The sequence below is a fragment of the Salmo salar genome, chromosome 09 (genome assembly GCF_965601325.2).
Source record: "Salmo salar chromosome 09, fSalSal1, whole genome shotgun sequence".
Lineage (NCBI taxonomy): Eukaryota > Metazoa > Chordata > Actinopteri > Salmoniformes > Salmonidae > Salmo > Salmo salar.
Window position 1 is genome coordinate 30,798,785 of NC_138299.1, and position 26,779 is coordinate 30,825,563.

The 26,779-nt window shown below is 42.5% G+C and overlaps 1 protein-coding gene across 1 annotated transcript; it reads left to right on the forward strand.

Annotated features, from left to right (window-relative positions):
- Nucleotides 1-20,019: 20,019 nt before the first annotated feature.
- On the forward strand, nucleotides 20,020-25,110 carry LOC106611169 (26S proteasome regulatory subunit 4). Its single transcript, XM_014211088.3, has 11 exons — nucleotides 20,020-20,100; nucleotides 20,399-20,452; nucleotides 20,631-20,727; nucleotides 20,927-21,051; nucleotides 21,469-21,654; nucleotides 22,027-22,155; nucleotides 22,521-22,617; nucleotides 22,853-23,042; nucleotides 23,781-23,932; nucleotides 24,094-24,248; nucleotides 24,709-25,110. Exons 1-11 carry the CDS (start codon nucleotides 20,098-20,100, stop codon nucleotides 24,841-24,843), a joined length of 1,323 nt encoding a protein of 440 aa, XP_014066563.1. The 5' UTR covers nucleotides 20,020-20,097; the 3' UTR covers nucleotides 24,844-25,110.
- The last annotated feature ends 1,669 nt before the right edge of the window (nucleotides 25,111-26,779 follow it).

Here is a 26,779-nt window from a genome sequence, read left to right on the forward strand (position 1 = left end):
ACATATGTTTATGCACCCCAACCTTTTTACAAGAAAATTATGATCCACTCGGTAATTTGTCATTTTTAATGATTAGTAATGTTTTGAGCTAACAGATTGCATTTTTCACCCCCTTCCCTGTCGCCTCAAGATGAATTGTTTTGACCACTCAAGTTTTGCTTTGCTCCTGCACCCACTGTGTTGGTTCAGTGTAATTACAAAGCATTAGTTGCACCACTGATGTTTAAAATGAAACAGCACCTGCAAAAGAAAATTGTTTATTTATTTTGTTGTGCTGTTATTATATTTGTATCGTTGTTTTATGTACGATGGTGTTGGTTCAGTGGTGTTGTTACATATCATTTGAGCTGACTGAGTAGCCTTCCATCAGCCTACCAAAGGTTGCACCTTAGCAGGAAACTGCATGTCCAGTAGTTCGCGGGCTGTAGTTCACAAGTAGATAGTAAGAAGTAATAATCAGTAATATTACATGACTCAACCTGTGAAATCATTTATACGCATTTAACACCATTCTGCATTTTCACCATCTATTTTTCTAACTTCAATCTGTGAAATCATTTACACGCATTTAACACCATTCTGCATTTTCACCAGCTATTTTTCTAACTTCAATCGGTTAAATCACATTTAAAAAATGTTTTCATTAAGTTATAAAAGTAACAATCCTGGCTGAGCCCCATATGTAACTGCGAAGCGGCCAATGTAACCACTCTGTGTCTGTATGCGCCTATGCATCAAATGAAAAAGCACAGGATATTTGTGTCTAGATAAAACACTCTGCTTCTGGGCCCGGTTCCACGAAGGGGCAAAAAGGGGCTTAGCCACCTCAGTTGAAACTTGTGCCAAAAAGTTCAAATGATTGAGTGACAAGTTGGCGTGAAATCTGTATCTCCGCTGCGCTGTATCAGCACCATAGATAGAACGCGCTGCGGAGTGTGTAGGGGGGGCTACGGAAAGCCACTGGGCCGTTAGGTATAGTTCCTTTGAGTTTCCATAAAAAGCGTGAAAAAACGTGACATAGGCTATGTGAATAACACGGTAATATTGTAATATTTTATTTTGATGTGTAAGGATGAAACTGCTTCACTCAACTCTGCCTCACGACCCACCACTACAGAGTTTAGTTAGCTTCTTAGCTAGCTGGAAAAGGCATTAGTGTTATTAGCCTATTTAGCTCTAACCAGCTAATATGCCACTGCCATGATGGATATCAGAAATCAAATCACAGAGGCAGCAATGATGCTGCCGAGCTCCAGCTGGCTACACGTGAAGAGCTTACCTCCCCTTCCACAAGTGTCGCCAGGATAATGGCTCCACAGCCCCATCCTGTTCCTGATGATCTTGGAACAGAGGAGCCAGCTAGGTTAGCGTAGAATCTTACCATAACCTCAGGTTTTCTGTCCAAAAATGTTAATTTAATAGCAACTAGTTCATAGGAAGAGTTTGCTCCTTGCTTGATGAGTGCCGTTGATTTTATCAATTGCATGCTTCCAGTTAGAATACCTGCCTTGGGTGAAGGCCTTGCCTGCTGTCGTGTCTTTGGCATCATTAAACTAAAGACTGTTAGTTTATCAATCAATTCTCTGTAATTATTATTACGTGATTAACTAATCCGGTAAATGTAATTAACTAGGAAGTCGGGGCATCAAGGAAAATATTCAGATTACAAAGTTATAATTTTCCTAATACAACTTTAAAGATGTTTTAATATCTGATCAATTAGTCTTCTAATTAATGAATTATTCTTTACCTCACATTAGTCTCATTCCAAATGTCGTAAATTGTTGGTTATCTGCACGAACCCAGTCTTCACTATGAATCATCCATACATCAATTGTCTCAATCACTTATTTATTAACTAAGTAAATAATCACAGAAATGCATAAACAAACAAAGTAATAATGGCTACAGGGAAATGATAGGGGATGTGCCCTAGTGTGCTAAACCGGTATCGTGGCTTGGTAGACAAAGGGACTGAGAAGCGCACGAAAGATAAGACACTACAAAGTTGATAATTATAACCATTGAAATGCTAATCCTTTGCACATGAACGCTCACTCATTCGGGAATAATTGCAATCGATATATATATATATATTTACGCTCAGTGTGTCATCGTGATGTCTGTTGGAAGTTCATCCGCCCCTCTCTCTGCGTCCCTGGAGTCTTTGGTTAGAATGGCTACTTCAGAGTAACATTCAGAAATATTCTTATAGAATAGATGTTTCGGCGGTTGTCGGTCCTCGCATTCACGGGTACATCATTTCTAGCTGCAGACTAGTAATTAGTGTTGAAGAGTAGCTCTTATTCTGTCGGATCGATAGTCTCAGAGTTTAACCACGTGGTATGGTTAAAAAATTCAGCAATCTACTCAAACCTGTGATGAGGTACTGGTCTCTACTCAACCCTTAGCCCGCTCGTGGTAAGCGAGTTAAGCTGGTCTCAAGAGAAATTCCCACGGTTGGGGTTATATCCAGAACTGTAGAAAAGGCTGTCCCATGACGCCAGATCAATGTCTGTGCCCATGGGGCGGGCCTGTGACTTAGTTAAACTCCAAAGGGAATTGGAGTTTCCTTTCTTAAACAGTTTAAAATCACATTACATAATTTCACAAATAGTTTCATCTTTACTCATTCATTTTATACAACAATTAGATGCAAGCCTCACAACTGAGACTCTTGTATAAACAGAGTTAGGGTAATGTGGCTGTATTGTCTCTCATGAGTTTCACAAACATTAAACAAAATGGACCGGTCATAGCTGGATTCTTCCCCGACCGTGTACACATTCTCCAAAACATGGACATTGTTCAGTTCTCAAGTTCTGTGATGTGGAAGAGGTTCCTTTGTTCTCCTGTGAAACTCACTCTCTCTATACTCTCTGGCCATGAGGAGAAAACCTCCTCTAGAAATGTATGACCTGCCTAACAGAGCCTGGGTTGTAGGAGGAAGAGAGAGTGGTGAGAGAGAGAGGGGGATGGTGCAGAGAGAGGGGGATGGTGCTCGCTGTAACCAAATAGGGCCATTGCGTTAGCATTGGACCCAAGGAAGAGTGTGGCTGGAATTGGAAAAGTGTGGCTGGATTTTGGTTCCCATGTCAAAAGTTCAGCATTGGGTCCAATGCTAACGCAGACAAAGCCTTCACCCAAAGCGGCTATTCTAAATGGAAGCAGGCAATTGATAGAACCAAAGGCAAGGAGCATTTGAAATGCACTGCTCTTTGGAAAGAAAAACAAGTTCAAAGTGCAATGGGAACTGAGGTGTCAACACATGTTAATAATAGGCAGCTGGCAAGAACTCATTTTACACTTTGACAAGTGTGTTCAGTCAGCACAGATTAAGCATATTACATACAAGGAAAGCTCAACTAATCCAACTGGCATTTGAGGGGAATCTTACAAGAAGATTTTGGGGGGAATGGAATGATCGATTACTCAGGAAGTTCAACAGAGCATCAAGGAGGCTCTTCTGAAATGGTCAAAAACAATCTAGCTGGGTGGTTTTGATCAAAACCTTGATGGTATAGCCAGTGACGTAATGTTTCAGAAAAAACCTAGGGTATGGAATGGCAAAGCCTTCAATGGTCTCTGCATTTTATCTTTTATGTTTACTGTGGTATAGTGAGCTATAAGCAGAATTCAATATAATTTCTAATACAAGAACCCAAATGATGCCTGGGTATAGCTACATTTACGTAGGTATGTTTCATCATAGAAATAGATAGCCTACATTCTATTTCCATGGTTGTCTTGGTAACCTATTGCTTTTCCTCGTTGTAAATGGAACCGTAGTATTGGAAACGTGTTTATGGTAGGCCGGCATTGCTTAATTGATTAAGTGGGTGGGTCGAATTTGACAGAAGTGTATTGTGCCATATCGCAACGTGTTGCTGAACTCATGAGCTGCATGATTTTCCATGTTTGATGCGGGATTATAAGCCTATTTATTTGTCAAGACACCTGTGCATGGCTGCATCTGACTGTAGTAGGCTGTTGGATATGTTTTGGTTATTTGCATTCGCCTTTGTTTACTGCATTTGTTTTACTGTTAATGTAACTAGCCTAAATATAGTTTGTGTCATGCCTTTATCAATCTGATATTTTGTTTATAGGCCTATAGTGGGATCCTGAGTGGCGCAGCGGTCTAATGCACTGCATCGTGTCACTACAGACCCAGGTGCGATCCCGGGCTGTATCACAACCGGCCATGATCGGGAGTCCCATAGGGCGGCGCACAATTGACCCAGCGTCGTCCGGGTTAGAGAAAGGTTTGGCCGGGGTAGGCCGTCATTGTAAATAAGAATTTGTTCTTAACTAACTAGTTAAATAAAATGCAATAGTTCGCATTCGCAGTTCTAAGCCAAACTGCTATTCAGTATTTTTGTATAGCATGAATAACTAGGCTACTACTTTCAGCATTAAGTTAGCATTATTTTGGTGAGACAGCTGTGTGTACGGCTGTATTCAAAGGCTGTTTGTAATAGGTGAATTACCCTATCTATCTTGTAGCCTATATTCATTGCCAAATACATAAAATCAAATCAAACTTTATTTGTCACATGCGCCGAATACAACAAGTGTAGACTTTACCGTGAAATGCTTACTTACAAACCCTTAACCAACAGTGCAGTTCAAGAGGAGTTAAGAAAATATTTACCAAGTAGACTAAAATAAAAAGTAATAATAAAAAGTAGCACAATAAGAATAACAATAACGAGGCTATATACAGGGGGCACCGGTGCAGGTTAGTTGAGGTAATTTGTACATGTAGGTGGGGGTGAAGGGACTTTGCATAGATAATAAACAGCGAGTAGCAGCAGTGTACAAAGGGGGGGGGGGTGTCAATGTAAATTGTCCGGTGGCGATTTTATATATTGTTCAGCAGTCTTATAGATTGGGGGTAGAAGCTGTTAAGGAGCCTTTTGGTCCTAGACTTGGCGCTGCGGTACCGCTTGCCGTGCGGTAGCAGAGAAAACAGTCTATAACTTGGGTGACTGGAGTCTCTGACAGTTTTATGGGCTTTCCTCTGAAACCACCTATTGTATAGGTCCTGGATAGGTCCTGGATGGCAGGGTGCTTGGCCCCAGTGATGTACTGGGCCATTCGCAATACCCTCTGTAGTGCTTTATGGTCAGATGCCGAGCAGTTGCCATACCAGGCGGTGATGCAACAGGTCGGGATGCTCTCGACTGTGCAGCTGTAGAACCTTTTGAGGATCTGGGGACCCATGCCAAGTCTTTTCAGTCTCCTGAGGGAAAAAAATGGTTTTGTCGTGCCCTCTCACGACTGTCTTGGTATGTTTGGACCATGATAGTTCATTGGTGATGAAAGGAACTTGAAACTCTCAACCCGCTCCACTACAGCCCCATCTATGTTAATGAGGGCCTGTTGACCTCCTCCCTATAGGCTGTCTCATTGTTGTCGGTGATCAGGCCTACCACTGTTGTGTCGTCAGCAAACTTAATGATGGTGTTGGAGTCATGTTTGGCCATGCAGTCGTGGATGAACAGGGAATACAGGAGGGGACTAAGTACACCCCCCCGAGGGGCCCCAGCGTTAAGGATCTGCGTGGCAGACGTGTTGTTGCCTACTCTTACCACCTGGGGGCAGCTCGTCAAGAAGTCCAGGATCCAGTTGCAGAGGGAGGTGTTTAGTGCCAGAGTTCTTAGCTTAATGATGAGCTTCGTGGGCCCTATGGTGTTGATCGCTGAGCTGTAGTCAATGAACAGCATTCTCACATAGTTGTTCCTTTTGTCCAGGTGACAAAGGCAAGTGTGGAGTGCGATTGAGATTGCGTCATCTGTAGATCTGTTGGGGTGGTATGCGAATTGGAGTGGGTCTAGGTTGTTCGGGAGGATGCTGTTGATGTGAACTATGACCAGCCTATCAAAGCACTTCATGTGTACCGATGTGAGTGCCACGGGGCGGTAATCATTTAGGCAGGTTACCTTCGCTTCCTTGGGCACAGGGACTATGGTGGTCTGCTTGAAACATGTAGGTATTACAGACTCGGTCAGGGATAGGTTGAAAATGTCAGTGAAGACACTTGACAGTTGGTCTGCGCATGCTTTGAGTACATGTCCTGGTAATTCGTCTGGCCCAGCGGCTTTGTGAATGTTGATATTTTTAAAGGTTTTGTTGACATCGGCTACCGAGAGCATTATCACACAGTCATCCAGAACAGCTGGTGCTCTCATGCATGCTTCAGTGTTGCTTGCCTCGAAGTGAGCATAGAAGGCATTTAGCTTGTCTGCTTGGCTCGCATCACTGGACAGCTCGCGTCTGGGTTTCCCTTTGTAGTCTGAAATCATTTTCAAGCCCTGCCACATCCAACGAGCATCAGAACCGGTGTAGTAGGATTCAATCTTAATCCTGTCTTGACGCTTTGCTTGTTTTCTTGTTTGATAGTTCGTCTTAGGGCATAGCGGGATTTCTTATAATCGTCCGGATTAGTCTTTCGCTCCTTGAAAGTGGCAGCTCTAGCCTTTAGCTCGATGCGGATGTTGCCTGTAATCCATGACTTCTGGTTGGGATATGTACGTACAGTCACTGTGGGGATGACATCGTCGATGCACTTATTGATGAAGCCGATGACTGAGGTGGTGTACTTCTCAATGCCATTGGATGAATCCCGGAACATATTCCAGTCTGTGCTAGCAAAACAGTCCTGTAGTGTAGCATCCACGTCATCTGACCACCTCTGTATTGAGCGAGTCACTGGTACTTCCTGCTTTGGTATTTGCTTGTAAGCAGGAATCAGGAGGATATAATTATGGTCAGATTTGCCAAATGGAGGGCGGGGGAGAGCTTTGTATGCATCTCTGTGTGTGGAGTAAAGGTGGTCCAGGATATTTTTTCTCTGGTTGCACATGTGACATGCTGGTAAAAATTTGGTAAAACTGATTTGTTTGCCTGCATTAAAGTCCACGGCCACTAGGAGTGCCGCTTCTGGGTGAGCATTTTCTTCTTTGCTTATGGCCTTATAGAGTTGGTTGAGAGCGGTCTTAGTGCCAGCTTCCTTCCGTGGTGGTAAATAGACGGCTACAAATAATATAGATGAGAACTCTCTTGGTAGATAGTGTGGTCTACAGCTTATCATAAGGCAGTCTACCTCAGGCGAGCAATACCTCGAGACTTCTTTAATATTAGACATCGCGCACCAGCTGTTATTGACAAATAGACACACACCCTGTTGGGGTTCGTTTCCTTGTTCCTTGTCAATCATTGGCTCATTGGTGAAATTAGCATTATGACAATATCTTTAATTAAATAATTCTAAAATCTTTATTAATGCAATTGCAGACAGAAGTTGACAACAGGAACATAACGCATGTTTCCGAGTAAGTTCTGCATCAAAGAAAAAGTCCCAAGTTATTTTATTAAACCCGAAGTCCAGTCCTAGTGATGTCACTGCCTACGTCATTATCTTTTACTCATGAAACCAAAACCATGCCTACTCTACACTAAAACTCTTGTTTATATAGCTATCTAAAAGCTTAGCAGTAAATGTCCAAGTTGATTTATAGTGGAATGTCTGACTAATCTCTTATCTCTTACACTCCCCTACAGAGTTCTGTCTTCACAGTCACACATTTCTCAGAGGGGTCTCTTTATAAGAGGCAAAGAGACCAGAAAACAACTGTGGAACAATACTAAACCTCTATAATGAATATATATATTGTTAATCTGTAGTCTAGGACCCTATAAATGTAAGGAGGGAGGGGTCTTATAACCCATCCCCTTCTATTAATACAACATAAGCATAATCAATTATTATAATACATCAAACATTTGGTACAGCCCCTATCATGACCCCTAGGTGAACTCCTTTCAACCCCCACCCCTCGTCTTACCAGAGGTAGTGTCTCTGTTCTGCCGGTGTACGAAAATCTCGCTAGCTCTATTTTCTTTTCGAACATAAGAGACGGCAGCAGCAACATTATGTACATAATAATTAAAAAAAATGAGTTACACAAAACGCAAAAAAAACTAACAAAATAACACAATTCGTTGGGAGAATGTAAAACGTGAGCCATGTTCTTCGGCACCATCTTTCAACTAAATAGGCCTTGCTTTAGTGTGTAGGGTGCTGTCCATTGTGCTAATACCGTCCAGCGGAGATGGACTACAGATTTCACACCAACCAATCACACCAATATTTCACACCAACTTCAAAAGCACTTAATGGTCTCAGCGTTTCAGCATTTGAACTTTATGTTTATTGTGGTATAGCATAATGTAAGCAGAATTCAATATAATTCCAATGCAAGAGCCCCCCAAAATGGTGCCCCCTCACCGATTTCAACTGCCCCCTTAGTCACTTTATCCTGGCGTCGTCTGACTGCTTGGCTTAGTAAGTAATATCGACCAAATAAGCCATTTCTACCCTCTTTGCATCAATAATGAGACAAGTTCATTTAGAAAAAAATCATGGTGACAGCACTTCAAACAATGGCGCCAAGCTTTTGCACCCCTACTTTCAGACAAAGTCAGGCGCCCATGTCTGTGGGTGCGTGCTGGGTATGGCTGATCAGTGGTTTGGTGTCTCCCAGTAGCTCATTAGTAAGAGGAACAATGTTCCTGATGTGTTTTTACTGATGTGGAATTTATGTCTTCAGGGAGAAGAGGGGAAAGTAGATGATCTGATTGGACCGGACGTCTGGTTCCTTTGTATGTTTCTCCCATCATTCCCCTTGGATCTCGTGTGTGTGTGTGTGTGTGTGTGTGTGTGTGTGTGTGTGTGTGTGTGTGTGTGTGTGTGTGTGTGTGTGTGTGTGTGTGTTTCAAGTTTTATTGTCATGTGCACAGTGAAATGCCTTTCTTACCAGCTCTTTCCCAACAATGCTGTAATCAATATCAGTATTACTATTAAGTAGAACAAAAACTCACAAGAAATATAAATAAGTGGGTGTGTGTGTATGAGGGTGTGTGTGTGTGTGTGTGTGTGTGTGTGTGTGTGTGTGTGTGTGTGTGTGTGTGTGTGTGTGTGTGTGTGTGTGTGTGTGTGTGTGTGTGTGTGTGTGTGTGTGTGTGTGTGTGTGTGTGTGCGCGCAAGGGTATACCGGTAGAATGGGTTGGATGATGTCACAGTGACTCTATCACTCCTGCTCACATGGCAGCTCTCAAAACATCCCTGGACAACTCGTCATCATCTCCAACATGACTGCAAAATCCTGTATGAAAACAAGACTCCACCAACACAATTGGGTACACATGTATGCACACACACCTGTGCACACGCACACACACACACACACACCACACACACACACACACACATACACACACACACACATTTTCTGTTATTCTGTTCTTACACGCATGAACATTGACTTGCTATTTATTCAACAGATACATCACCATAATGACCTGCGAAATGTAAATGTATTCTGTCACCTATACATGTAGGATCTTAATTTGATCACCCCGTTGCAAGAGAACTTTCCTGCTATGCAGGACATTTTAAACGTGTAGTGTATTTGAGGTTTAAAAAGATTGTAATTTCCACTTTGACATTTCATACTTGAAAAGGGTATCAACCCCTACAAAAATGTCCATTAATTATAATCCACATAATAATTCACATTTCCTGTTGCTGCAGGATTATTTTCCTGCTGTAGCAAACTGGCTCAAATGAAGATCCTACATCTGTACTTACGCAAGCTCACATTATATAGTTCCAGAACTACTAGAATACATTCTGTCTTGTCTATCCATAATCCAGTGCGGTATTTTCTCCATTCAGACGACTCCTCGCCATGGCTCTGTAATTAATTAAGCTGTCTTCTTTTCTTTATCAGGAGAAAAATGTTGCACTTCACCCCATTATATGTGTTTAAAGCAATCGCTCAATCAATTGAGAGTCAAAAATCGTATTAAGGGAAACAATGAACTGAATAAAGCACTTCTTTCTTCTGGCATGATGAAGGGATGACGAAAAGAAGAGCCAGTCAGTATAATACAGTTCTAGTCTCCCCCAGAAGGCAGTCTGTCTGTCCGTCTACCACAGCTGGGTGAATCAGACCCCGAGGACACACTGACTCTGAAGAACTACAGATCCTCCTCCTCTAAGTAGCTAGCATGAGCACAAGAGGTTAAAATGGAAGGCAAGAAGAAGAAGAAGAAAGTTTAAAGCATTCAAATAAATTATCAGAACTTGTTTAGCCACCTCCCAGGTGGCATGCTGGGATTGGCTGGCTAAACCCGCGGGTCAGAAATGGATTGAGGTTTTTTGATGGTTGGAAAGAAGAATGACGAGAAATATGCAAATCTGTCGTGTTGAGAGGTGGGTGGAAGGGGTTCTGTCTGCATGACGACAGTAATCTCTCTACTCCACATGCAAATAAAGCAGCAGTAAAAGACTTCGCCACTGTGTCAGGCTTGTCAGTTAAATCTCTCATGCTCTCACAGTGTGTGCCGTAGGCCTCTATTTGTTTGAAGGATTGCTCAGACTCAAGGCAGTGACCCCACTAGAAGCTAACTAATTTTCTTCCTTAGCTCTAACTCTCTGCCCTGCCAGCCAGTCAACACAGTGTGATGTTTGCCGCTAAACCCTGCGTTGTCAAGATCAACATAAGTAGGTAACGATATAAAATATGGGCTCCCGAGTGGCACAGCGGTCTAAGGCACTGCATCTCAGTGCAAGAGGAGTAACTACAGTCCCTGATTTGAATCCAGGCTGTATCACATCCGGCCGTGATTGGGAGTCCCATAGGGCGGCGCAAAATTGGCCCAGCATCGTCCGGGTTTGGCCGGAGCAGGCCGTCATTGTAAATTAGAATTTGTTCTTAACTGACTTGCTTAGTTAAATAAAGATTACATTTAAAACCATTTTTACACATTTTTAAATACCTCTGTAACTGCCAGATATTGCATGTATTGTAGCCAGCAGCATTAAAGACCCAACAACACTTTGCAACACTGTGCTTCCCCATCCCATCCCAATCCATTGCATCCTAGGCTTCTTTTCCCCATGTAGATGGAGGCTTTAGTCTCTTATCCCCAGCCAGTTTGCTATTAGGAACTCCAGTATCCCTTCAGGCATGCAGCCAGAGAAATTCCCCACTGTGTGTGGACTAGCTGTTTGATACCCTTGACATGAGCAAGGGCTCTGTGAAACATCCAGAAAATATTTTCCTGTCGCTCAAGGAAAAACAGATTGTTAGTGAGCACCCATGGTCTGTAAAGCTCTTGTGTTTGGTTTGATTGATGAATGTAAAGCTGGCATTTTATCTCCAGTGGGATTGAAGTGTTCTGTGTCCATGTGGATTAGTGGGGGGCAGGTACGGTATGTGTGTATATGAGGGAGGGGTGCGGTTTAATAATTGTTCCGTTTACAAAAATAATGATGCGTCTAGGAAAGGATTTCTGGCTGCACTTCAGCCAACAGCGCTGTGAGTCTAATGTAGCTATGTCTTTATCATTTGTATTGTCTCTTACTAAGGTAAACCAGTAAGACACACCCGAGAAGGATGGAATCATACATTTAGTCAGAATAGCTTGCAGTTTGTCAGTGCTGTCAAGCTGTACAGACGTCAAGGACACAATATTATTATATTTTCCTTTCTCTAACACCTACTCTCCCACTTTTTTCCTCTTGCGCTCTCTCATTCTCTCTCTTCCTTTTTATCTCTCTCGTTCTTCGTCATCTGCCATTTTCATCTTGTACAATAGATGAGGACACGCAGACGAAATCACCTTGGCTTTTGTAATGTGTGGCTCTCGGGTTCACCTAACACAAAAGGACTGGATTGCCAGCTGTCTATTATGATAATTACATTCTGGCCTTGACACGTGACCTTGCAACTCCCCATGAAAATTATAAATCATGATTGCGTATTCAACAGCCTAAGAACACAGGGATGAAATAGTCATTGATATTGAGGGAAAAACAGGCCTAACACACTCATCATTGCCACAGTAGAATCCAAATAAATGACTGAGGTGGAGACAGAGATGGAAGCAAGAAAGGACAAAGAGAGGACAATGACGACTATAATAACTGATTTGAAATCACCTCTTAAAAACAAAACCTGTGGACAGTTTATAGCAATGTGCATGTCTAACACAGTGTTTGTGTTACCGTTGGAGGTCTTAATACTAAGATGTTCTAGCTCTCTGGTATTATAACAAAAAACTATAATGCTGGATGAAGGTTGAACACCAGGGACTTACTATTGACTATTACCATGAAATGCTGACTGTAAGTCATACTGGATAAGAGTGTCTTCTAAATTTCAAAAATTGATATATAAAATGCAAGTCAGTACAACGATTTTCCTTTTAACAACCACCTTTTCATTTCACCAATTCTCATTCCAACGACCACCATTCTGAACTAACCAAAGTAATACATCCCCATGTACTGTCTTTGTTCAGTATCAACAGCCTACGGACTTCCAACCAATCATTTTCTCTCTTCATATTTGGATATTAATGGGTTCAGCAGGTTGTGTTCTGACTGAGCCCCCTGTTCCCAATGTACAGCTGGAATTAGACTGTTAGAGCCTCCTGCTTTCCACAAGGTAACGCTTCAACTGTAATGAATCCAGTAATTAAGGCAGCACTGCATCCCCAATCCCCTGAACATGATGATGCCCCGTACAATACAGGAAAACAGTGCTACTACTCACAAGGATGATCCATACAACTCATACAGGATGATCCATACAGCTCATACAGGATGATCCATACAGCTCATACAGGATGATCCATACAGCTCATACAGGATGATCCACGTGGCTCAGAAAGGGAGAGTGACGTTAGCAGAGCCAAGGTCATGGGTTCAAATACCGCAGGGATCACATACAAATATTAAAAATGGAACAGGGGAGGGTCTTGGAATGAAAATATAGGGGGTAATAGAGGGAGTAATACAGGGGGTAATGTGGGGGGATAATAGGGAGGAGTAATGGGCGGAACATGGGGGGTAATGGGAGGGTGTAATTGTGGGGGAATGGGGGGAATAGGGGGTGTAATGGGGGGTAGTGGGGGGTAATAGGGTGGTAATAGGGATGTAGGTAAAGGGGTTGTGTTAGGGATGGTAATGGGCAGGACTGATGGAGGGGTAATAGGAGAGGATAATGGGGGGGTAATAGGGGTGGTACCATCCCTAACACAACCCCCTTACCTACATCCCTATTACCACCCCACTACCCCCACATTCCCTCCATTACACCCCTTATTCCTCCCTATTTGGGGGGTAATAGGGGTGGTAATAGGAGAGGATAATGGGGAGTAATAGGGGTAATTGTGGGGGAATAGGGGGTGTAATGGGGGGTAGTGGGGGGTAATAGGGTGGTAATAGGGATGTAGGTAAGGGGTTGTGTTAGGGATGGTAATGGACAGGACTGATGGAGGGGTAATAGGAGAGGATAATGGGGGGGTAATAGGGGTGGTACCATCCCTAACACAACCCCCTTACCTACATCCCTATTACCACCCCACTACCCCCACATTCCCTCCATTACACCCCTTATTCCTCCCTATTTGGGGGGTAATAGGGGTGGTAATAGGAGAGGATAATGGGGAGTAATAGGGGTGGTAATGGGGGGATAATATGGGTGGTAATATGGTGGTAATAGTAGTATGTGGGTATTAGGAGACAACATACAAATTCCTATTGACTGACTGAGAAGATGCAATGGATTTATTGTTGCCCACAGGTGTTCAGGCCAAAGCTGTGGCCATTTCCAAAGTTCACCGTTCTCTCCCGTGTCATAGCTCTGTCAGATTGCCCTCCGTTCTCTGGTCATCCTTCCTGGCTGACTGATCCAATTCCCTCTCATCATAACCCCTCCCAGGGTACAGGGATCTACTGATGCGTGAGTGAGGAGAGAAAAGCACCGCGGTAAAGGACAGGTGGCACAGTCAGCTTCTTGGCACCACTGACCTGATACTGCCAGCATTACCCATCTGCCCTTACAGAAAAACCACATACATTTCATATATGACCACAAACATTTTTCTTATGTGATCTAATGTGAAGTTAATGTGATAACATTAAACCATATATGACAAATCATGTGATTTTCTGTAGGGGTAATCCCAGAGGAAGAGAGAGCTCAGGTGGTGCTCTACCCTTGACTCTCTAAAGTCTAATGCACTTCAATGACCGTCAGACATACTAGACAGGTAGCACTTTATTCTACCGAAGTAACCAGGTATTTATGAAGAAATTACACTGTAAAATATTATTGTGGTAATAACTTGAAAAGGTTTTCAAACTTACATGGCAAGAGTTGAAACAATATGCCTATTAATATATAGACTGATATTTATATTAACTCTATACCAAACTTAGATTGTCAGTTAAGATTCTCCAGGCCTAAATTTAAAATGTTCCCAGTTTATAATCTTAAAGAAGCTGTAGCTTCTTTCCCAATGCCCTGTTAGTTTCCCTTTTATGAAGATGAAGCGCATCAAGTGAAATAACATGCAACAACTTAGGCTGACGATGTCATTGATGAATATGAGGCGACGGATCTACCAAAGCAATGACTTCCTATCCCACATAGAATTAGCCAAGAAAATGTATGTATCATGACACAAGGCGAGACCCAGATGCAGACACAGGAGGCAGATGGTTGGAGTCATACAATATTTATTAATCCAAAAGGGGTAGGCAAGAGAATGGTCGTGGACAGGCAAAAAGGTCAAAACCAGTTCAGAGTCCAAAAGGTACCGAAGGGCAGGCAGAATCAAGGTCCGGGCAGGAAGGATGATTAGGCAGGCGGGAAAGTAGTCCAGAGTCAGGCAGGGGTCAAAACTGGGAAGACTATCAAAAAGAGAATAGCAAAAGGAGACCGGTTAAAACACGCTGATTGACTTGACTAACATACGAGACGAATTGGCACAGAGAGACAGGAAACACAGGTATAAATACACTGGGGAAAATAAGCGACACCTGGAGGGGGTGGAGACAATCACAGGAACAGGTGAAACAGATCAGGGCGTGACAGTATGCCAACCAATCAGCTGTTAAATGGGGGTGAGAGGGAGGTAGCCCAACAAATTGAAGTTTAGAGATATTGTTCTGATACTCTTTTCAGCTCTACCTCTGGATGTATAGTTCAAACTCTAAATTAACAAAGTAATTGCAGTGATTGTTTAAAAGAAAGTGTAGTTTTATACAGAGCTGCTGAAAAAGGTGTTGATTATATTTGTGTGTCACGCCTGCTCCCGCTCTCCCTCTCTGGTGCTTGAGGGCGCCAGGCTGCCCTTCATTACGCACACCTGTCAACATCATTACACACAGCAGTGCTCATTGGACTCACCTGGACTCCTTCCCTTTGTTGATTGCCCTGTCTGCTCCGCCATTTGTTCCCTGTGTCAGCATGAATGTTTTTACGTCCAGACCCGGTCCTGTCCTGTTCCATGTCCGTCGCCATCAAATGTTCACTCCCTGTACCTGCTTCTCGTCTCTACCAGCGTCGACCCTTACAGAACGCAGAAACCACGAAAATAAGCATCAGGGAGTGTTAGTTGGTGACATCGGGTCCGGGGGCCATCGCCGAGGGAACCAGGGGGGCCTCAGCTAGCTCGTTGGGCTTCCACGCCATAGCTGGCTCGAGAGGTTGTCTTGCCTTGTTGGGCTCGGTAATGCTTCAGCTGGCACATCAGGCCACCACGCCTGAGCCGGATCGTCGGGCTCCCACGCCTGAGCCGGATCGTCGGGCTCTCACGCCTGAGCCGGATCGTCGGGCTTCTAGGTCCCAGCCGGCTTGTCCAGCGCCCATGCCTCAGCCGGCCCGTCAGGCTCGCTCAGGTGGGACGCCGGGTGGCTCCCCTAGAGGAGAGGGTACTGCCTGCTCCCGCTCTCTCCCTCTGGTACTCAAGGGCGCCAGGCTGCCCTTCATTACGCACACCTGTCACCATTATGCGCAGCAGCGCTCATGGGGCTCACCTGGACAATCCCTTTGATTGCCCCGTCTATAAATGTCTGCTCTCCTGTTTGTTCCCTGTGTCTGCATTAATGTTATGTGTTCACATCCAGACCCTGTCCTGTCCTGTTCCATGTTCATCGCCATTAAATGTTCACTCCCTGTACCTGCTTCTTGTCTCTACCAGCATCGACCCTTACATTGTGGCAGATTTACAAAGCTGTTACTGACTTTTACGATGTGTTTTTTTTTTTTTTTCATACGAATTTTTTATTCTGCCCCTGTGGATTTTCATTAAGGAAAACCATGTTGAAAAACATTACAATATAACCTCAAAGTTATGTTTTCAGTTTACATGGTTTTAGTGGCATTTTCAGCCAGAAATATTGCATGTTTTTCTTTGGAGAAATGAATGATAAATACTGAGCATCCATGATCAACTATTTAACCCTTCTCTAAGAACGTCAATATGAAAAACAATATGCTGTGTGCATTTCCAGTATACATTTCAAACCATGTTCTACAAATAGCCAATCTTACTGTACTATCGTACAGCATATAAGGACTTGATGAAGGAGAGTGGCTCCATTTCCCCTGACTGCCAGGTCAGCTGTATTACGCATAACCCATCACTTTTGATGACTCTAATAACCTGACAGAGCCCAGCTTCTTCACATCAAAGATAGATCTCAGCTAGTTCAGCTGTCATTGGCAACAGACGTTCAACTACGCGAATCTCTCCAGCTCCTGACAGTACATGGTGGACGTCCAACGACAGACGCAGTGAGCGAGACATAGAGATGGAAAGAAGAAAAAAACCTAGCATCTCAGTTGATTACTTTAAAATGGTAAACGCATTCAATGGTGTTGCCCATGCTAAAGCAAGCTTTGTGGCCTCCATACATCTCTACAGAGTGAGAGTAACTAGATTCATGTGAATAATTGAGTTGATGGGGATATCCAAATGGTTATTAACCTGTCTGAGGTGCACTAGTTTTTAATAGGACAAGTCAGGCCCTCTCTGCCCTTCTATTTGAGGGGTTGAGGCATGGGATCCTCAGTAATTGCAGAGTTGGGTGACAGAGGTGAAGAGCCTCATACATCTTACATGATCTCTCCAGGTTTCTCCCCCAAAGTATGTTTTAAAATGGAAGTACTGTTGTCTAGGATCCTAGGTTGCTGATTCACTGCTTTAATTAATAGAATCTTAGACACATAATGATGGACTGGAGACCAACTGTAAAAGGTTGGGAAACCTGCTACACACCTGCTACAGTACCTGTATATACTGTCTAGTTACTTAATTGATGATGCATATATTAAAGATACCCATGTGAACGCACAATCATAATATCCAAAGAAGAGTATATAGGCGTATGTAAAACTAAGCGTAATTCCAGTGCCAGCCAACTACGTGAACTCCGCTCATTCCCATTCTTGGCACGCTGAATAAATAGGTGAAACCTTGAAAAAAGAAACCCTTTTCAATGCAGAGAAAGACTCTATTCTGAAAGGAACACCACCGTCCAAGTAGTCTGCGTTTTTAGAGGCTGACTTGGCAAAGGCCCATAGCTGCAGGTGATAGGGATGGGGCTGAGGTTGGGAAGGTATACTGTGTCAAAAGTGCTAATGCCTTATCTTCTGCCCTCCGGTCCCTGCTAGCATCAGGACCACCAGACACAAAAGGGCTGTCAGAGAAACAAAAACGATCCTCTGACAGTCATGAAAAGGTTATTTTCTTTAAATGCTATAAAACTGTGAGCATGCATGCCCTATCAGAGGCACCAATCAAATTATTTGAATGTTACTGGGAGATACTGTGATACTGTGTTGGTTGCAATGGTGGGTCAGTAAACTGGTGAACTACCGGTAGAATGACATAAGGCCTCATCACAAATGCGATCAGCAATGGAGTCTCAATGAAAGATGGCACATAATTGCCAATTGTAATTTATCTGTCAGCGAAGACTATGCAAACTTTACCACATAGCTAATTGTGATATCACAGGTCTTGCCATGGCTTGCTAAACCCTCTCCCAGTCAGAGGATATTAGGCATATGGGAGCTGTTAGGTATTTCCAGGTATCTTTGTTATCGTCATGTGCAGTTATGGGACAAGTGTTCAGGGAACTGTATGACCTTCAGAATGTTGTCTGGCCTTGGAATGCTGTGTTAGAGAATGGAAAAATACCACTGAGCAGTCCGAGCAACGTCACGTGTATAGATGGGCAAATTATTAATATTTTTACAGTAACACATCCCCATCTACTGGAGAAATGATTTAGCACAACATGTTAGTTCCTCACATCAAATCTGTGTATGACGCTGGAGTGAGATATATACAAACCAAACCAGGACGTTTATAGAATTCTCTCCCCTGTTGCCGACCTCAATTCTCAGCTGATTACATGTTTAAGTTAAAAGAAGCTCTCTCCCCTACATATTTTCTCATCCCTCTGTACTTTGCTCCAAGCTGCAGGACAAGACAGCAGAAGAACAGGTGTGAAAATGTCATCCAGTTAATTAGTTACTTCCTAATGAGAATATGACAAAGTGCATCTGTCCAGACAAATTCTCCCCCTAGCCTGTACATGGTCTTTTATAATGTATGGATGGATAACATAGATCAACATCCATATGTCCTCATAAAAGAAAAAGAGTGGGTTGGATAGCAGTTATATGACTCCCAAGAAGCTTATTTATCTTTCACAGAAGTTTTCATTTTAAATGTCCCTCAGATTAATAGGCTTACAGTGGCTTAATGTTGGGAAATGTCTGCAGCAAACGCAGACCTCACTGAACAAACGAGGCATTTCCATATTTCATCAGTTTGGAGGTGTACCTACTTACCGTATCGCAGAGCATTATTAGGTTTTATGTCCCTTAAGGCTTTTGAAAAGATAAATGTGATGCTGCCGCGTCTCACTGACAGACTCTCATTATGAAATGCTAATGCTTTCAACAAATCTCCCAGTTTCACAAGGTGGAGAGGCACTTGTATTGAGAGGTAAAACATAAGTATATGTGCCATGAGCATAGAGATACCCTTCATATTTTAATTAACTTGCACTTGCAGACTACAGGATTGACACTGATTGGGCTATAACACACATATTTAAAGCTGATATCCGCATAAGGTGAAACAGTACCACTGGCCCAGGCGCATCTATTGTTTTTGAAACGGGGCAGGAGCATCATAGTATATACTCTACTGTTCCAATGAAACGTGTCTAGAACATCAATATCTTATATTCTGAGAACCATGTTCTGTGTATGTTTGTTGTGCCTTTGATGGAATATTATCCTAACCCTCAGAAAACTGGACAAATGAATGTTCTTGCAATGCCCCATGAAACGTGTCTAGAACATTAATAAATGATATTCTGAGAACATGGCAAACATGTTCTGTGTACGTTTGGTGTGACGTTGATGAAATATTCACCTAACCATCAGAAAACTTAACACATGAATGTTCTTGCAACATTCCCTTGAAATGTTATAGAACATTAATATCTTAGGCTATATTCTGAGAACATGGCAACCATGTTCTATGTATGTTTGGTGTGACGTTGATAGAATATTCTCCTAACCCCTTTCAATGAAACGTGTCAATTCTGAGAACATGGTGAGTTCTGTTTGACATTAAAGGAATGTTATCTAATGGCAAAATATTCTGAATAGGTTCTTAGGAGGTTTTTGCTAACATACATGCATAGAATGTTTCCGTAACTAACGGAAAACTGGACACAAACATCAGGGGAACATTACGGGTAACATTACACAAACTGGCTGGCTAGCTAATATACTGTGAAGATAATCTTCAAATGCATCTTATCACAGCACACTGGCTGACCAAGGCTGACTAACTCCCTGACCAAAATGGCTGACCTTTTATTCTGCCAGACCTTGCATGTCCTTTCTAAAATTCCTAATCCTATGATAGGCTTCATGAGCCGATTGAATGTAGCGCCTAAACAGTTTTATAGACCTAGTTGGATGTGTTGGAATTGGTGTAAAATGTAAATGAATCTCCATGAAGAACAACTTACTGATAGCTTCATATATCCTGGTTATAGTGTCTTCACCAATGATTTGGTCCTCACAGAACAGCCACAACAGGGTTTTCATCTGCGTTTTTCTTCATTTTGAAACGCTTCACTTGCCGTACTGTGACGTATTACGGGAGCGACGCTGAAAGACTGTCTGATAGCAAGCAGCTATGGTAAGTGAGGCAGCAGTTTATCCAAATCAATATTTGAATAATTTTACAGGATTTAATGACTATTTAACCTTAATTGATGATCATATTACGGACTGTCGTATTTTGTACAACGTGTTTACTGCATTTCAACTACAATCTGCCATTTGTAGCCAGTGGAAAGCTGTTAGCTAGCGTGTTAGCACTGCTAACTAGCTTGATGTCTAGTAAATTGTTATTGTTTTGGACTCCAATCAAGTTACTGTTACCAAATGCCTTTGAGTGTATCATCACTGTCTGTCCGACGTGATTTATTTGACAGGGTCAAAGTCAGAGTGGAGGACATGGACCCGGAGGAGGAAAGAAAGACGACAAGGTAAACAATCTATACTAGCTAACTAGCTACTCTGTCTCAAGTCTAGTAGCTAATGTTGCTAGTTAATAATACTAACCTTGTGAAAACTTTAATATTCATCTTACCAGTTTGGTACACACCGACCCTTCCTGTTGGATAGGGGATCACACTGTTCTGTAACTTTTGCTGCACTTTCCAGGATAAGAAAAAGAAATATGAACCACCAATCCCCACCAGGGTTGGGAAGAGGAAGAAGAAGAGCAAGGGACCTGATGCTGCCAGCAAGCTACCTCTTGGTAAGTTTAGTTAGGCTACTATTAACCTTAGACTTTTCACTATGTCATGGCAGAGTTCCTTTCTATCTACTGATGTTGAATTGTAAACCATGACAGAAAGTTGTTTACAATTTTACAACTGCTGTTTTTCCTGGACAGTTACCCATTGCATAGAACTGAATGCTCTAACTCTCACTCTCTCTCTCTCTTTCTCTCTCAGTAACTCCGCACACACACTGCAGGCTGAAACTGCTGAAGCAGGAGAGGATCAAAGACTACTTGCTGATGGAGGAGGAGTTTATCAGGAACCAGGAACAGATGAAACCCCTGGAGGAGAAACAGGAGGTATTCATCACGTGACAGAAAAGAAAATCAATTCAAATGCCTAGATATTTATTGTTTCCCAAAGGACACTTCATGTGCAGGCAGCGTAAGTCCTGTGTGGCACAGTCGGTAGAGCATGGCGCTTGCAACGCCAGGGTTGTGGGTTCGCTTCCCAGTACGGAAAAAGTATGAAAAATATACCCGCTCACTACTGTAAGTCGCTCTGGGTAAGAGCGTCTGCTAAATGACTCAAATGTAAATGTAAGGAAACATAAAAATAAACACAGGACCATAGGCTATATGAACAGTTTGTATCCTATCAGTATAATATAATATATCAGTCGATCTCTTTGCATCACTATAAAACCTTCACACTGCATCTTTTCATCTAAATATTAATTAATTCACCCATCCACTCTGCCTTCTGTTGTCCTGCAGGAGGAGAGGTCTAAGGTAGATGACCTGAGAGGGACTCCCATGTCAGTGGGGAACCTGGAGGAGATCATTGATGACAACCACGCCATCGTTTCCACGTCTGTGGGCTCTGAGCACTATGTCAGCATCCTCTCCTTCGTAGACAAAGATCTGCTGGAGCCGGGCTGCTCCGTCCTTCTCAACCACAAAGTACTGACTGAGTCTGCCCTTAAGTGAATTGAATCCTAAATTCATTGACCGATCGTGTTTCAGTCGAGTGAATTTGCTGTGTTTAGTTGTTGCCTTACTGTCATTAGCATTAATTGAAGAGCTCATCTTTACTGTGCAATGTCATTGAGTGACGTGTGCATGCGTGGTTTGGTTCTAAAATCTCCAAAAGTCCCCACAAGGAAAATTCTCCCTCGTGGGGACATTTCCCACATCCCCATGAGGACAAAGGCTATTTTAGGCATAGGGGTTACGGTTACAATTATGGTTAGGTTCGGGAAAATAGGATTTTTAATGGGAATACATTTTAGGTCCACACAAGGATAAAAGAATGTAACGTGCGTGTGTTCACAGGTCCATGCCGTCATTGGGGTCCTGATGGATGACACCGATCCTCTGGTGACCGTGATGAAGGTGGAGAAGGCTCCACAGGAAACATACGCTGACATTGGTGGACTGGACCAGCAGATCCAGGAAATTAAGGTGACATTTTCAGACATAGAGATCGTAGAGAAGATGAATACACGGCAAACTTTATTGTTAATGCTCTACTTAAGCACATCGTTTTATTGCGTGAGACTCCCAAGATCTTTCCAAACGAACTGTTCTGTATGCACAATGTTCATGTAAATATTTACAGCTGTGTCAGTGGAGGCTGGTGTCACTGAGTGAGAGAGATTTTGCTAGCTGCTCCTGTAGACTTCCAGTCATAGCACTAATGCTAGTTAATTGACAAAATCTCGAACTATCCCTTTAAATCGGAAGACTGGAATGGAACGATATCAAACGCATGGTAACCATTTCTACTGATTGACAACTGTACTTGTGGTTCCCTATGTTTCTCTCAGGAGTCTGTGGAGCTCCCTCTGACCCATCCAGAGTACTATGAAGAGATGGGCATCAAGCCTCCTAAAGGAGTCATTCTGTATGGAGCACCAGGGACAGGTAAGACAACTGAAACAATGATGGACAAAAATAAAGACAGAACAGAATTTGGATGTCTTTATTTTCTCTGGTAAATCTCAAAGGGGTGGTTTCCCATGCACAGATTAAGCTTAATCCTGGACTGAAAAGCATTTCAATGGAGATTTTCCATTGAGCTTGCTTTGTAGTCCAAAACTAATTAGAGAAACCGCCTCTAAAGGTGCCATAGATTGACACTGTTCCTATGGTGTGTTAGGGAAGACCCTACTGGCCAAAGCAGTGGCTAACCAGACGTCGGCGACCTTCCTGCGTGTGGTGGGCTCTGAGCTGATTCAGAAGTACCTAGGGGATGGGCCTAAGCTGGTCCGAGAGCTGTTCAGGGTGGCTGAGGAACACGCACCCTCCATCGTCTTCATCGACGAGATCGACGCTATCGGGACTAAGAGGCAAGGCTAGCTGTTCTTTAGTCAGGCCGTGGTCATGTGCAGAGTGTGTGTAATTTGTTGATGAGGAGTAAATTAGTTATAGTGAAAAAAATACAGTAGGCTCATTTCATGGAAAAAAACATCTATAGACTACTTTGCTACATTATTGCACATAGGGAGAAAGTGCGAACAAGTACACACTAACCCACTTTCCAACCGCCATGCCATCCCTCCCAATACAACAGTTGTCAGTAAGTGTTTTACATTATCTTGAGGTTATGGCTGCGTTTACAGGCAGCCCAATTCTGATTTTTTTTTCACTAAAAGATCTAATGTGATTGGTCAAAAGACCAGTTTAGTGGAAAATATCAGAATTTTGTCTTCCTGTCTAAATGCAACCTATGTCAAAATAAGAAAACAATGCTATTGCACAAACTCAGTGGCCTTATTAGAGTGTCCGCCTTGATATTGGCAGGTTGGGGGTTCAATCCCCGGTCGAGTCATACCAAAGACTCCAATGCCTCTCTGTATGGCACTCAGCATTGTTGGATTGGGGGGTAAGCGTCCTGTCCAGGGGGTGTACTGGTAGGCTGAAATCACGTCGCCTATCTCTACAGAAACAGGAGACAGTACAGTGAACACTGTGATTACAGTACGTTTTGTATACTTCGATGAACTTCCATGTATAGGAGGTCATCTCTACAATAGTATGGTGTGTCTCAGTGGTTGAGGCTGTGCTGAGTGCCGTGTCCTCTGCAGATATGACTCTAACTCAGGAGGGGAGCGAGAGATCCAAAGAACTTTGCTGGAGCTTCTCAACCAGCTGGATGGCTTTGACTCCAGAGGAGATGTTAAGGTCATTATGGCCACCAACAGGATAGAGACCCTGGACCCTGCACTCATCAGACCAGGTACACAATAACATGATCATATGGCTATGAATCATTAACAGAAAATACAATACTGGCTTTGCCCACCTAAATGAAGTAATGATAGGAGAGATCTTATGTGATTGCCCCATGTTGCATCTCCTCTGATTTGATATATCTTTGTGTGCGTCCCCACTCCTCAGGCCGTATTGACCGAAAGATAGAGTTCCCCCTGCCGGATGAGAAGACCAAGCGAAGGATCTTCCAGATCCACACCAGCAGGATGACTGTGGCAGACGATGTGATCCTGGACGACCTGATCCTAGCCAAGGATGACCTCTCCGGAGCTGACATCAAGGTGCAATACTGACATTACAGCAACCAGCTGGGGCATAGTAATTAGACTAACTGTAAAAATGCAGCCTACTGTATATAGCTCTTTCTGGAAATTGTAAGAATATTTTAAGATAATACACAACGCAGATGACTAGGGGTCAATAGGGAATTAATGATCAATGGAAATAGTTGTTTTTCAGTTCCAACATCTGGTTAGAATCTGTGTAGGGGCCTCCTGAGTGGCGCAGTGGTCTAAGGCACTGCATTGGGGGTTATAAATTACATCCTGTCTCTTTGTTCTGTGGAGAATCACTGATGACAGGGAAGAATGAACATCTACCATCTACTTCTCAGCATAACTATGATTTGAATAAACCTATTTTTATTTTACTTTCACCTTCTGGTTTTGCTGTCATCCTGTGGCACCTCAATGCATTTTCACTGTTAGTGTTTGTAACTTTCTCTCTCACTCTCTCTCTCAGGCCATTTGTACAGAGGCAGGGCTGATGGCTCTGAGAGAGCGCAGGATGAAGGTGACTAATGAGGACTTTAAGAAGTCAAAGGAGAACGTGCTGTACAAGAAACAGGAAGGGACACCAGAGGGCTTGTACCTCTAAACATGGACAGAACTCACCTCGGCAACATTCTAGTCTTTCACTTACTGCTTCGAAACTGTTATTAACGCCTAGTAAAACTTTCCATATGTGTTCATTGTATTGTTGGGTCTAGATGTAGCCAGCTGTTTGGTAGTCAATTCTGCAGCTATTAAATAAAAGTTGGATTTCTGAACAAATGAACGAACTGTATTCTGGTCTGTTACCATAACCGTCTTAAGTATTACCTCTTGAAGTACAATAATAACAAATAAACCATTTGGGAAGCTGTTTGTTCTGTATTTCAGATTTTTATTGTAAGTAAAGTATATATATTGATCTTTTTTTAGTTAACCATGGTAAATTCTTGTTTTACTATTTGATTAAAGGAAAAAGTTAGAATTCATGTTAAAAAAAAACAATTAGAATATTTCCATAATGTGCAGCTGACAGCTGTTGTTTCAATCAGGGAGGAAGGAGATAAGTGGATAACAACTTTGCATGTAAATAAACTGAGTGATAACTAATAAACACTTAAAGACAATTAACAAATTGCAGCCAACAAAACTATTAAAGTACAATGCCACAAAGTGTGTCATGGTAGCTTCTTGCTGCTCCAGGTGGTTGTCCTTCCCTTGAACCTGCATTTAAAAAATGAGAGTACCATAGAGGGCATTACATCATAAGAGGTCAGATTTACTGTATCAGTCAGTTTCTTCCCACCAACTGCCTCAATGACTTCAAACTGGAATCTCCTTTTCTCCAGCTGAGCTTTCTTTCATACCACCACCTAGCAATAGTGATGGACCAAGAGATAGGGAAAAGTTATGAGAGGGTAGCAGTGATATTGTACTGAATCTAGTGTAAAAGGAGTTTTGCTTTAATGCATTTAGACACACAGAAACACCAATAATAACGGCCAGAGAGGATGAGGGCAACAAAGCCTGGATTGATGGTCTTCATGTCCATGTGTGGGTGCTCATAGTGAAAGATCAGCACCTTAATGGAGTCCCTCACCACCTCTAGTCTCTGACCATCCATCTCGAGCCCAAATGTTTTGCTTTTCAACTAGATGGGATGGTAACATGGTTACATTTCACAGCGTAGTTAAAGGAAAATATCACCAGCCCTAACCAGACCTATGTACAAAAAAACATTACTTTGAATTATTTCTTAAAAATATGAAGCCCTTGAATAGAACACTACAAAGAGATATTCAATTACTTTACAATCAAACAGAGAACCTTTTTGAAGGGTCTGAAAGCAGATAAAGCTCTTACAATAAAATGTCTCACATCTCTCTCAATTTAGTAGGCCACAGTTGCTATGTTCAACAGCTCTTTGTCTGTCCCGTTGTCAGTCAGGCGGAAGGACACGTCCTGGTACAGCTCCTGCACTTGAGGGGGCCGACCGGCACACATTCATAAAGACATCTCTCACACATACACATGCAATCCCAAACAATAATGTATTAGAAAACGTCCCTGCTTACTCACACATACACTACCGGTCAAAAGATTTAGAACACCTACTCATTCAAGGGTTTTTCTTTATTTGTACTATTTTCTACATTGTAGAATAATAGTGAAGACATCAAAAATATGAAATAACAGATATGGAATCATGTACAGTTGAAGTCGTAAGTTTACATACACTTAGGTTGGAGTCATTAAAACTCATTTTTCAACCACTCCACAAATTTCTTGTTAAACTATAGTTTTGGCAAGTTGGTTAGGACATCTACTTTGTGCATGACACAAGTAACTTTTCCAAGAATTGTTTAGTTTACATACACTAAGTTGACTGTGCCTTTAAACAGCTTGGAAAATTCCAGAAAATGATGTCATGGCTTTAGAAGCTTCTGATAGGCTAATTGACATCATTTGAGTCAATTGGAGGTGTAGCTGTGGATGTATTTCAAGGCCTAGCTTCAAACTACGTGCCTCTTTGCTTGACATCA

What these genes read in the sequence shown, in the direction of transcription:
- LOC106611169 (XM_014211088.3), top strand. An exon ending in GAGGAAAGAAAGACGACAAG is followed by an intron (nt 20,453 to 20,630) that starts GTAAACAATCTA and finishes TGCACTTTCCAG; the next exon opens with GATAAGAAAAAGAAATATGA. An exon ending in GACGCTATCGGGACTAAGAG is followed by an intron (nt 23,043 to 23,780) that starts GCAAGGCTAGCT and finishes TGTCCTCTGCAG; the next exon opens with ATATGACTCTAACTCAGGAG.